At 38.5% G+C, this 12,005-nt stretch overlaps 2 protein-coding genes across 4 annotated transcripts; one reads left to right on the top strand and one right to left on the bottom strand.

The window, feature by feature from the left end:
- Positions 1–361: 361 nt before the first annotated feature.
- Positions 362–4,944, top strand: cuedc2 (CUE domain containing 2). Of its 3 annotated transcripts, XM_014034600.1 has the most exons (10): positions 362–547; positions 1,005–1,085; positions 1,222–1,365; positions 1,463–1,524; positions 1,671–1,792; positions 1,882–2,049; positions 2,831–2,895; positions 3,002–3,062; positions 3,183–3,345; positions 3,639–4,944. In XM_014034600.1, the coding sequence occupies exons 2-9, from the start codon at positions 1,012–1,014 to the stop codon at positions 3,327–3,329; spliced, it is 843 nt and encodes a 280-aa protein (XP_013890054.1). In that variant the 5' UTR covers positions 362–547; positions 1,005–1,011; the 3' UTR covers positions 3,330–3,345; positions 3,639–4,944. The 3 variants fall into 3 exon arrangements, with proteins under 3 accessions (XP_013890054.1, XP_013890053.1, XP_013890052.1); XM_014034599.1 differs by having other exon boundaries at positions 363–547; positions 1,010–1,085; positions 3,183–4,944; XM_014034598.1 differs by having other exon boundaries at positions 363–547; positions 3,183–4,944.
- Positions 4,945–5,602: 658 nt separating this feature from the next.
- Positions 5,603–12,005, bottom strand: hif1an (hypoxia inducible factor 1 subunit alpha inhibitor). The gene is made up of 8 exons (XM_014034597.1): positions 11,568–12,005; positions 9,157–9,407; positions 8,499–8,647; positions 8,261–8,406; positions 7,981–8,087; positions 7,624–7,687; positions 7,420–7,530; positions 5,603–7,134 (listed from the first exon to the last, which is right to left on the bottom strand). Exons 1-8 carry the CDS (start codon positions 11,745–11,747, stop codon positions 7,078–7,080), a joined length of 1,065 nt encoding a protein of 354 aa, XP_013890051.1. The 5' UTR covers positions 11,748–12,005; the 3' UTR covers positions 5,603–7,077.

Genomic DNA, 12,005 nt, shown 5'->3' with positions numbered 1-12,005 from the left:
AGTTAGTTAGTTAGTTAGTTAGTTAGTTAGTTAGTTAGTTAGTTAGTTAGTTTGTTTGTTTGTTTAATTGTTTGTTTGTTGTCATGTATATAGTTAAACCAACTTAATGACTATCACACAACAAATGTGAAATTACAATTCACACACCTCAGGCCAAATGTTTTGCCTGCCATCAAGGACTTTGAATCTTCATTTGAATTCATTGTGAAGCTGAAATTTTAATTTGTGGATCTTTACTTCTCATATAGATCAGCCCCTTTAAAAGTTTTATTTTCTCTTTTTTTTTTTTTTTTTTTTTTTCCACTTTGGGGTCGCCCTATATTAGAACCACGCTGCCAATCATCTTCTGTTTGACCGTGTTTTGACCCAAACCAAGCAAGACCCGGATGTTGACACTCAGAGGAAATTACGTCATAACGTTTGAATCGTGCAGGCTAACAACAAGCACCGTCGGTCCTGAACTAGTGTGAACGGATTAGCCTTCCCTGCTCTCACACATCTGGGAGGGGGGACTTTAAAGCTTCATGCATCTATAATCTACATCACGGTGAGTTTTACTCTCAAATGTCGCTTGAATAGGTTAGCTTTAAGGTAACTATTAGCCTTAGCTAACAACAGCGCTAGTTTGCTAGTATTATTTCTCTTACATAATGTTACTGTTATTCTTCACATGCATGAAAGAACGCTAATAACAAGATATTTCGTGGAAGAATTTAGATTAATGCAACAATTCATATAGGTGTAGATGCATGCTGTATCGGTTAAGTTAGTTTAAAAAAAAGCATTAGCGTGGTGTGCTAGCGAGCGAGGCTGCACAGCTGCAACAAGAGAGGTCAATTGGAGGCTGTGTTCATGAGCGATTTCTTTTTTATATATATAAGAAATGTTTTTAACGTCGTTATGTGAGGCCTGAGCTTGGTACACGATAGACAGCTGTTCAGGTTTGGTTATTAAAAGTTTACAGGACACTCATTTCAACTTTGTTTTGAATGTTTGTGCTCCAGCACAGCAATGGACCTCCATAAAATCATTCACAGTGCTCTGCACGAATTCATCCAGGCCTATATTCCTGATGCAGATCTCAGGTAAGTGCCTCACCTTTAGCATTTATAATTTACTTATTTGCTTATGTGCAGAGTAAAAATGAAGGCTTGGCGGCAAGTTTGCATGAAAAAATACAGCATTTTCCCCCACCACCACCTTTTCTGCCATTCAATGCAGCACTCTGGATGATGTTCTTCTGTCCTACATCACTGGAGTCCTGGAGGACCTGGGTTCTCAGCAGAGCGTTGAGGAGAATTTTGATGTGGAGGTCTTTGCAGAAATGCTAGAAGCTTACATACCTGGGTTTGCTGAAATTGACAGGTGAAACCACAACCCTCTGTTTTGATTAGTAAGTAAGCCCAGTGAACTGTAGCACTGTGTCGTTTGATGTTAATGCAAGTTTGTTTTTCTGTTTCAGTGTCAAAGTTTGTGAGATGATGTTCAGCCTGGCCTCAAAGCTAGCCACCGCTCGCACATCAGGTTCTTTACCTTGACTTATGCTTATAGTGTGGTGGTAGCTCTGTTTTTATTAAAATGTTTTCCTTGTGTTTAATCTTATCTAAATAATTTTTACTTTAGACGAAACTGTCCCTATTTGTTTGGATTGACTTGAAAATTTTTTACAGCTTATGAAGAAAACAGTGTGCCTGAGGCAGGGAGAGAGGAGATTTCATCCAAATTCACCGGCCTGCCACCTCCACCAGGACAAGAACCACAATTCCTTAAAACAGAGGGTGCTACAGCAAAGGTTGTTCCTTTATTAGGACTGTTTGTCTTTTACATCTCCCTGTAGATGTTAGGTATCACAGTTAAATCTATAAATGTGTGTGAGTTCAGCTGTCGGAGTCTGAGTGGGAGTCCCAGGAACAGCACCTGCTGGAGATGTTTCCAAAGTGCAGTTTGTCAGAGGCTCGCAGTGCTTTGTCTATTGCCAAAGGAGACATGGAGGAAGCGGTGCGCCTCATCATCGAGGGGGACGTGCAGCTCAGCCCCACTCCTCTTAACGTGAGTCTCTGGTGCTTTTGTGTTATGCTGCGTTCACACCGAACGCGATTTCAGCTTCAAAATCGCAGCCAACGCTGAAGTTGGTCGCTTGTGCACTTTGAGGTCAGACGCAGGACAGCTCTTGAAGCGCTGCACGGCAACAGCCTCCCCGCCCCTCCCTCCTCTGTCAGGCTCTGTTTAATGTCGGACGAGGAAGTGGCTTTGCTTTATTTACAGAGAGCAAGAGCATGTCACGTTCATCAGATAATTAATTCATAATTAATTCACCAGATAATTCAGAGTAGAGGCTCACAGCTCGCTTTCAGGACTATTTTTGTCCCGAGTCCAGTCTGATGAGCCGCTGCCACGCAGTGGTGCGGATATCTCCTGTCAGGACACCGACTGCAGGCACTCGATTTCAGCTAAAGAGCTCCTCTCCATCTGTTTCAGGTCAGTGGACATCTTTCAGTAAACTGTCCCGTCGGGAAATACGTCGCTACGTCACACAGTGGAGTCTCTCTGATTGGTTGATGTGGCGCGGCGAGCTGCAAAAGTTCAGATTTTCTAACTTCAGAGATTTGCGCCTCAGCGCGTCGAACGCTCAGATCGTTCAAATTGTTCAAATCGCGCTGCTCTAATCGCGCTTGAGGCGCCGCAGCATTTCCCGACGCTGCTTGAAGAGTGTCCACCATAGACTTTGTATGTAAACCTGATGCTGAAATCGCATTCTGTGTGAACGCACCATTACTCACTGTGCATAGACGTGAGTCGTTGGTGAACTGATGCTGTCTTGTTGCTTCAGGTAAATCATGGGAAGAGTATTTCTTCACTGGCAGACCAGAAACTAAAGGAGAGCATACTCGAGAAGTAAGTGATGGCTAACATTGTTACTCTTCAACAAAACTCTCATCAATTCCAACTTAATAATAATAATAATAATAATAATAATAATAATAATGTTCTGCCTTAAAAGGTACATGCTGGTAGACAGAGAGGAAGATAAGAAAACTCATCGACCTGTCGCCCCCAAAGAGGTAAGACTCTGGTTATTTGTTTTTACACACTTTCATTCAAAAAAAATATTTTATGTGATGTTAACGTTTTTTTTTTTTGTTTTGTTTTTGTTTTGTTTTTTTTGTTTTTGTTTTTTGCAGGCTCCAAAGAAGCTTGTTCGCTACCATGGCAATCAAGTCGTAACCACAAAAGGAGAGCGATATCAGCTCGTGAAGACAAACGAGTCTGAGGACATGAAGAAGACGTACGTCAACCTGAAGCCAGCCCGAAAGTACAGGTTTCATTGATGACGAGCACAACACTGTAAGAGCAGCTAATGCTATTATTGTTTACACTTATTTTTTATTTATGGAGCTCATTTAACCTAAATTATGTTTTTGTTTTTTCCTGAATAAGGACGTTCTTCTTGTGTTGGTGGCTTATTTTGAAGTGTTGTTGCCATTATGCCTTGAAACAATTATTTTTGTTTTTAGTTGGAACGCTGTTTACTTAAATTGATTTTATTTTTATTTTTTTACTTTTGAGTGATGTTTTTTAGTCAGGTTGTTGTAACCAGTGTTCTTGTTTGTGTAACAAAATGTTTTTGGCCACCTCAGCAGGTCTGATGTCCCATTGACAGCATTTTTCAACACTGAAAAGAGACGACCCGTATTTATGAAAGCCAAGTTGTGAACAAATCTGTACTCTGTGTAAATAGATGTTGATGACAAATTTAGATTTTTTTTATGTGTCTCAAAAACGCAGATTTCATTACAATCCATTTTATATCTTAGACTAAAGTGCTGTGATAATTTTCATTCTAGCCTGGGCGGTGAGACAGTTGCTGTGCTCCAAACCTTATTATTATCCACTTCCTCTTTATAGATCAAAAACGTTGGTAATCAGTCTACATGTGGAGTTGTTGCCCAATTGAAAAGGAAACAAATTAGGCAAAACTGATTGTCAACCTCTTTACTTGAGACAGATTCAGTTTGGACCCCAAATAAAGCAAACTTGTTTATTTTCACACATTAAAACAATATATGGAATTGCCTGTAGCTAAACAGAAAAGGTGGTCCAGCTTCCCAATTTTAACATGACTAGTGAGGAAGATATTAAAATCTACTTTTCTTTTAATGCATTTATCTTCATAAAGCCCTACCAAGACTGTAAACGTGAGAATTTATTGATAAGCATGCACAATTAAGAGATTCAGTCTCAAATAATCAAAGAGAAAATTTGATTAAAACAATCCAGACATGCTGGAGCCTGGACCACTTTTTAACCACTGAAATAAATTGGTGCATTACAGAATTTGATTATTTTGTAACAAGTTTTGTAAGAATTCAAAATCCAGCAGTGAGCAAACATATAAAAACACTTTCTACACAAGCCAACAGCATTTTTTTTTTTAAGGGAAAGATGCAACTGCGATTTAAGTGTATATTTACGCAAAGCAAAGTTAGATTTCAATATGTAGTCTATTTAAAGTCTAGATTTGCTCCTCATTGGTTTTGTTAGTATACATTTTATTCTGGAAAGCATCACAATTTTTGGATAGTTGGATTTTATTAGTATAGGCATAAAATTGTGATTTCAACTTGACTTGGATCTAAAACGTTTTATTATTTTTTTCTTGTGGTTGTAGTGAAACTATGAGTGGGTTCATAATTATTGTTTGTATATTAAGATAAGTTTTTGATTTTTTTAACCAATATTTAAAGGTTTGTTCTTTATCCATTTGGTGTAAAGTAATAATCAGTTTTAAACAAGTGATATATTGTTTTCCTGACTGTAGTATAAACCAAATGAGTGTTGACAACGTGTTGTTACTGATACAGTTCATCATAACTGACTTTTACTTCATGGCTTGGAGAACCTACTGACCCACAATTTCTAGTAAATGCTATTTTTTGTAGACGACTTTATATGCTGTCTTTTTTCCCTGATAGTTGCTTACACCACTCGTGTTAGAAAAATCAGGTTTTAACATTCAACTTGAAATTGTTCAAAATTTAATTTAATCAACACAAGAAGACCACAGGATTTGAAGAGGGGGAAAAAACATTATAAAGACCTTTTTGTAACGCTGTTTAATGCCAGAGTGAAAACAAACACATTCACCAAAAAAAAAAAAAAAAATTGAAAAGTCAAAAATGAACCTTGTGTTACTTACACTGCCCTGCCAACGTCAGGCAAGGCACATACAATAAACAATTATCCTATAGAAACAGAATATTTGGGTGATTTTTGTTTTACACACGGATTAAACTTTTGATTAATTTTTAAATAAATAATGAAAACAAAGTTTAAAAAATTAAACGCTACTGGACTTCTCTTCTTGAGATGAAGGCATTTTGCCCTCCAGTGAGGAGGCTTTATCACTTCTAAAACGTTTGGCGTTCCGAGCTTTATAGACCTGCATGAGAACCTCGTTACGGACTCAGATGCACATGCAGGACTGGGAATAACTCGTCCCTCACAATGGACAGTCATTAGGCTCTTTGTTTGCCCGGCTCACAAGAGGGATAATGTTCATGCGTTTAACTAATGTGCAGATGGCTAAAACACATGCAGATGATCGTGATCAACAAATTTAATCAGATTCCTATCTACTGGTGTCAGTGTAGGTTTGGCACATACAGCACAACACACGTAACAACTCGTTTGTGTGACACGCACACACCGATCAGCCACATTATTAAAACTACCAACAATGTAAAGTGGATAACACAGTTCATATACACTGTCCTAGTGGGGGAAAAAACTTGCAATCTGTCAAATATGTTGAAAATAGTGGCTTATTGTACATTTATACGCTGTGAGAAAATAAAAATAAGTGCATCCCAGACAACAGGTATTCTACAGGTGTCATTAAAGGGGCTTTTCAACATAGGATTTTTAAACACACTGTACAATATCTATAATCTGCAGCATTAAACACAACATGCTGAAAGAGAAGAGGGATCAAGCTTACCAGGAAACATCTGACCACTAGATGGTGCATTTTACTGCACTGCAATAGCTTTTGCAAAGCTACATTCCAGCAGATGGTAGCAGTCAGCTAATAGCATTTAAACACATCATTTGTGATGTTAAAATCCTTTTTACACTCTTTAACGATCCTCACCATTTTATTGACCTGAAAACTGCTGTATTCTGAAAAGTTTCCCTCAGAAAATATGTAACCCACTGTAGGTTCTTTGAAATCCTTACAGAAAAGTTTTATTTGCAACTTTAGTTGCAACAAGATACCTTTCGCTGTTACAAGATAACTTAGCAGCAAATCCTTAAAAAGCCCTTGAAATACAAACCAAACAATAAATGTGTATAAAAATGCAATCACACCATTGGGAAAAAAAGTACACTATATTTTTCAGCTATGTCCCCTTATTCCCATCCATACATTAGATAATTTATTACTGTTTATTATAACAGTAGTTGTGTGATGTGACTGTCTTTGAACCAATCAAATTGTATTGACTATACATCATAACAAAAAGCACAGTCTGTGTAGAATATGCTGAGTTGTGAAACAGTTTTTATGATAAAGATGGAAAATAATTTGAAACTGTTTTTCTTTGTTTAAAGGAAATTTTATCCATTTGATATACTTGATATCAAAAAGAAAAAATAAGTAGGTCCTCTGGATGGTTTCTTCTTTAGTGAAACGATATCTTTGATAAACACTTCATATCTCTTGGTGCATCTGTAAGTGGTAAAAACATTGGTGCCAATTCACAATAAGGCCAATAGTTTAAACCATGTTTAGTGAACACTGATCGACACAAACCCACCCACTGGTCTTCTCTCCAAAAACAAAAGATGAACTTCATCAGTTTCCAGAAATCCCAATAATTAGTTGGTTGTTTCGTCTTTAATTGTTGTGGTTGCATTTGGAGACTGGAGCAAAATTCTTCTTGCCATGCAATGATGCTTAGCTCCAACGACAGAAAGCACAGTAATCGCTCTCTATCACACAAACACATAGAAGGCAATGTAACTTTCACATGCAGTTTCCAGAGTAGTCCATTTTATAGTCACAAAGCAGGAGCTCTAACTGAGATCCTGATCATATCTCCCTTTGATCATTGTTTTTAGTAAAGGTCCAACCTGCAGAAAAAGAAAACAGCATTAAAAACTTTATTAAGTGAGGCATACTACATTATTTTACTCTGTCTTGCGCAGCATACTGTATGTCTTGTACTAAACCAAGTAAGCCATGTATATTATCAGCAACTGGGTTGCCTAGAGGGTCAGCATGCCCCAGAGCTTTCATATAGCAAGTGACCTAAATGTAGACTCTATTTAATGCCCTAGAAACTGAAAATGTGACATTAATGTGCAAACAGAACACAGACGTTAGCAGTAGTGTTCAGCATCTTTCTGTGCTTTTACCTCCTGTGGGTCTCCAAGTGCTTCTCCCAGCATCTTCTCAATATTCCTCATGATGGCAACCTTCTGGTGGGCTCGCAGTGGGTATTCTATCCTCTTTGGCGTGGGAGCTCCCTGAGCAAGAGTCACAAAGATTATGAAAAAAAGTAGAGGAAAAGATACCAAATAAATCTTAAGGGAGGTTGGAAGGGACTCAGATATTCACACCTTGTACCAGAAGTTCACAGTGATCGTCACTCCTCCGTCCAATAAAGATTCAATATGATGCCACCTAGGAAGTAGACACATTTCAATTACTGCAAAAACAAAGAGGAGCTTCTTGTATGAGCATATGAAGGTATTTTAAGCCAGTGTTGAATTAGCAAGGATAACAGAATGTTTAAAATCTGTTTTCATAGCTTATGTCCAGTCTGCAGAAATCAACTTCTCACTTGTTTAGCAATTAAATCAAAGAGCAGCAAAATAAAGTTTGACCACACAGAAGCAAAACAGCTGGTGGAAAAGTCAGTTTTGAAGTCAGTAAGGTTGCAGGATTTTTATAGAAAAAAATAGTGAGCTTCTTACCAATACATAGGGATGTACAGAACATCTCCAGGCCCCACAACAGCTTCATAACCAACAACTTTTTTAAAATCTGGGAATTTCTCATAGTCTGGGTTATCAAAATCAACCTACGAATAAGAAACGGGGGAAATGTGAATATGACTCATTTCAATTTTGCATAATGAAAACAAAGAAAATATGTTATAAATAGTGTTAAAATAGAAAAAAAGAGTAGATTAAAACTAATCTATGACAAGAATACATTTTTTTCTCTATAATCCAGTGAATCTACACAACTTACTTGGCTCTGTCGGTCACAGGGGTGATGGACAGGGTAAGGATACAGACACTCAAACTGGTCTGGAGGGAAGAGGATGCATCTCTTATGACCTTTAATCTGTGCAAAAAAGTTCTGCTGCTCATCATAATGTGCCGGGGTCACATTACCTGAGAGAATATTAGAAAAAATAAGATGATCAGCAAAGGAAACATCCCATGCGGTGTCAGATGGGCTGACAGAAGAACACAGAGGACCTCACCCTCCATGCCGACCAGCAGCAGGTTAGATGTCAGCGGTCCCCAGTTCCTCTTGGCTTGCTGCTTGTTGATCCAGTTCCAGTTAAAACCAAGAAAGTCAACAACAATCTTCTTTCCTACGGTGTCATTCAGTGTCTGCTGCAAATAGACTCTTGAAACGAACGAGAAAAGAGACGTGCTTTAAATGAGTCGTGTCATTTTACAAACTAAAAGCTGAAAACAATTACTGATGTGGGTTATGTTGAAGTGCTATGAATACATGGCCAGGAGAATACTTTGTTTAATAATTAGTTTACAAACCATGAAAAAAAGTGACATTACAGAAGTAGATGTGTAAATTTAAATAACTATCTGCCACTGTGGGGGTCTACAAGTCTTAACCAGTAACTGAATCCGTGTCCCTGTTTTCAGATCAAGTTAGGTCATATAGTATAAATAGGCTTCTCTTATAAAACTCCAGCAAAAATGCTTAGTCAAGCTGCATCACAGCCACGTCTTGTTCTTAAAGTGTATAGACACATTCTAGACAGTTTATCAGCTAAAAAAAGTTAATTTTGGGGTAAATTACTCTAACTTTTTACTTTCCCCCAATTTAAAAACAACCTAAATATTAACAGAAGTAACAAACAAAAAAGTTACCCCACATTCATTGATTCTTACCGCTCTTGTCCCCCCATTTCCTCCGTTTTCTGCATTTTATCCACAAATTCAGAGAATTTCATTTCCATCCGTCGAGACTTGGGGACAAAGTTCTCAAAGTTGGACATTTTCTTCTCGTCGTAATAGAGGAATTTGTGGTTTTCTGACATGTAAACAGAGAAGTCCCCGCTCCCGATGTTCTCCAGGAGGTACGGGATGTCCCATTTGAGAGCTGGATACACGAGGTTTGTGTCCGTTAAAACCACGGGTTCCTGAAACAAGTGAAAAAAATTTCAGCATAATCATATAGCAAAAGTTAATGTTTATAATGCTTTTTTTAACTTTTGTTATTAAATAGATTTTTATTCAGTTGTATAAAAAGTTTAAAGGGTAATATTTATCATAAAGGTTCAGACATCTATTACTGTGAGAATTCACAAAACTTTGTAAGCAAAAATAAGCTTTGAGATATTCCATCTTTCTTTATTAAATTCACAAAAAGACATGGATTCTTCAAAAACAATAAAAGGCATTTGTTTAGTTATTTATTTTTGCACAACGCTCAATTGTTACAAAAACAATGACGCAAGTAATTAAAATGTGTTCTTGGTGCTACTTTGCCATGACATCTATGTTTAATGATGAATTTGTGCACGCTCTCGACGCTGCTGAAGGGTGGCACGAATCCCCCATCACTAACCCTGGCACAACACCGGCACATGCACGCGCACCCCAAACACACGAGCTGTGACCATGGCAACCCCCACCACTCACGAGCTCCGAGGCCTACGTGACGAACAGAACGTAGCCCGCCGGGCGCGCGCTCTCGCTGCCCGGCTGCACCTCTCCTCCCCTCGGTTTCACTTTCGCCGGAGGACGCCGGAAACGAGCTGAAGTGATTAAAATAGAAAGAAAAAAAAAGGAACCCGCGAAGTTGTCGGAGGGCGTTTTAAACGGGCCGTTTCTGGTTTCGGTCTGTCCACACGTTTGTCTTTTTGACCGCAGAGACACCAGCTCTACTAATAAGACGCAAAGTAAACCCGCTAACTGTGCGGTTAATTGTTAGCATAACCATCGTTATGTATTCATATGTGTATATTTTTGTTTTTAATCTCGTGCATTACTGAAAACATCCATGCACTGGAACAGTTTTACATGTCTGAAATCTGTGTACCTCAACAAGATTATTAACAACCATCTCCAACACAAAAGCCTTATTCTGTTACTTGTAGTTTGTATTTATTTACTCTCTGACCACAGTATTACTTCATGGAAACAGACCTTCAAATCTGAAACCATTTCACATCACAGATTTTGCAACAAAAACTCGATCAGCTGCAAAAAACAGCACAGGCAAAGCTCAAATTAGGCCAGCTCCAGTTTAGGACACTCTGGTTCACTTCTGTCACTTTTCAAGGTCGTGGAAATGAGTTATTTCTATTCTTGTAAAACAATCCTCAAGAGCTGCAAGTTATTGTAGGTTAGTGTCCAACCCTGGTCCACTTTGAGGACTCGATGCAGACCGTAGAGTTGAATTTGTCGTGTTACAAACTATGTTTTGGTCTATTCATTTGAATAAGAAAAAATAAAAACAACTCGCCATTAATGCACATTCCTCACGGTGAAATGGTAAAATACTGCAGCACCGTAAAGGTCAATCCTTTGACTAAATACATTGGTTCAGGTGGTTAAAATAAAGCCAACATAAAAGAAACGTACCAAGTTAAATGTCAAGAGGTAAAAGTTTAAGTTAAAGAATGCATTGCTAAGGCATAGTTATAAATGTGATTTCTAACTTTCTTGTTGCGTTAAAACAACAATGTTCTCAGCTGTGGCCTAAATAAGGCAGGTGAACTTGGCAAAGATGTTTTAAGACCAATCTGCACAAGTGTGCTCTTTTTAGACGTGTAACTGAGTGTAGTTTCATTTAAAAATACAAACAACAATGCAGTTGTGTGAACAAATGCTACTTGTGATCAGTTCTTCATAAGTGTAGAGTCTGGGGAAAAGTTTGAACGATTTTGGAAGACAACCAGTTTGTATATTGTGGAAGTATTTATTGATCTACTGTTCTAAATCAAGGATACATATTTCTTTTGTTTTGGTAAAATCAGAGTAAAGTCATTTATGATGTGCCACCACTACCTGCTTTATGCAATTATTTTATGTTTTTTTTGTGTGTGTGTGTGTGTGAGCTAAAATAGAGTTAGCAGATGCTTTAAACCAGACTACTCAAAATAAAACGAACTACATTATATTTTATTCAAACGTGTTATGCATGAAAATATGACCACACTTTTTGTGTACCATAAAGTGCATAAAAATGCTTGAGTTTATCTGTTTCTACTTTGACCCTGTACGCCAGGTTTGTTTATTTTAAAATTAAAATATAGAAAAAAGTTTCAGCAAGCGAACTCTGCAGCTGAGTTTACCTCGTTGTTTATTAGCATCTCTGCCCTGGGGTCTGTGTGAGAAAGCCTGGGGATGGGTTTGCTGGGGAACGGGTACGGTCGGAGCTGGGAGTCCTCCCAGCCCCGGCCCTGGACACCGGAGAAAGCCGCAGCGCCTTCGCTTGTCGCCGCATCAGCTTCCACCACGGTCGCCGCTGCCATCACTGGTCGTAGTCGACGGTCCTTCCTCGCAGTGAAGAAACCCTGACTTCTTTTTTCAAGCTCCTGCAACGGAACGATCACGCAGGCCTTCCCATTCACGTTAATATAATATCAAAAACGGGAAAAAAAAAAAAAGCAGTTCGTGAGGTCCGGTGGCCCGGTTCCGTGTGTAGGTGTTTATGCGCCGCGGTGACAAGCAGAAACTAGACACAAACTAAAACATTCAGGAAGACGTTCACTTGATTTCAGGTGCTGAAC

This window comes from Austrofundulus limnaeus, unplaced genomic scaffold (genome assembly GCF_001266775.1).
Source record: "Austrofundulus limnaeus strain Quisiro unplaced genomic scaffold, Austrofundulus_limnaeus-1.0 Scaffold2183, whole genome shotgun sequence".
NCBI lineage: Eukaryota > Metazoa > Chordata > Actinopteri > Cyprinodontiformes > Rivulidae > Austrofundulus > Austrofundulus limnaeus.
This window is presented reverse-complemented; position numbering and strand designations above follow the sequence as displayed.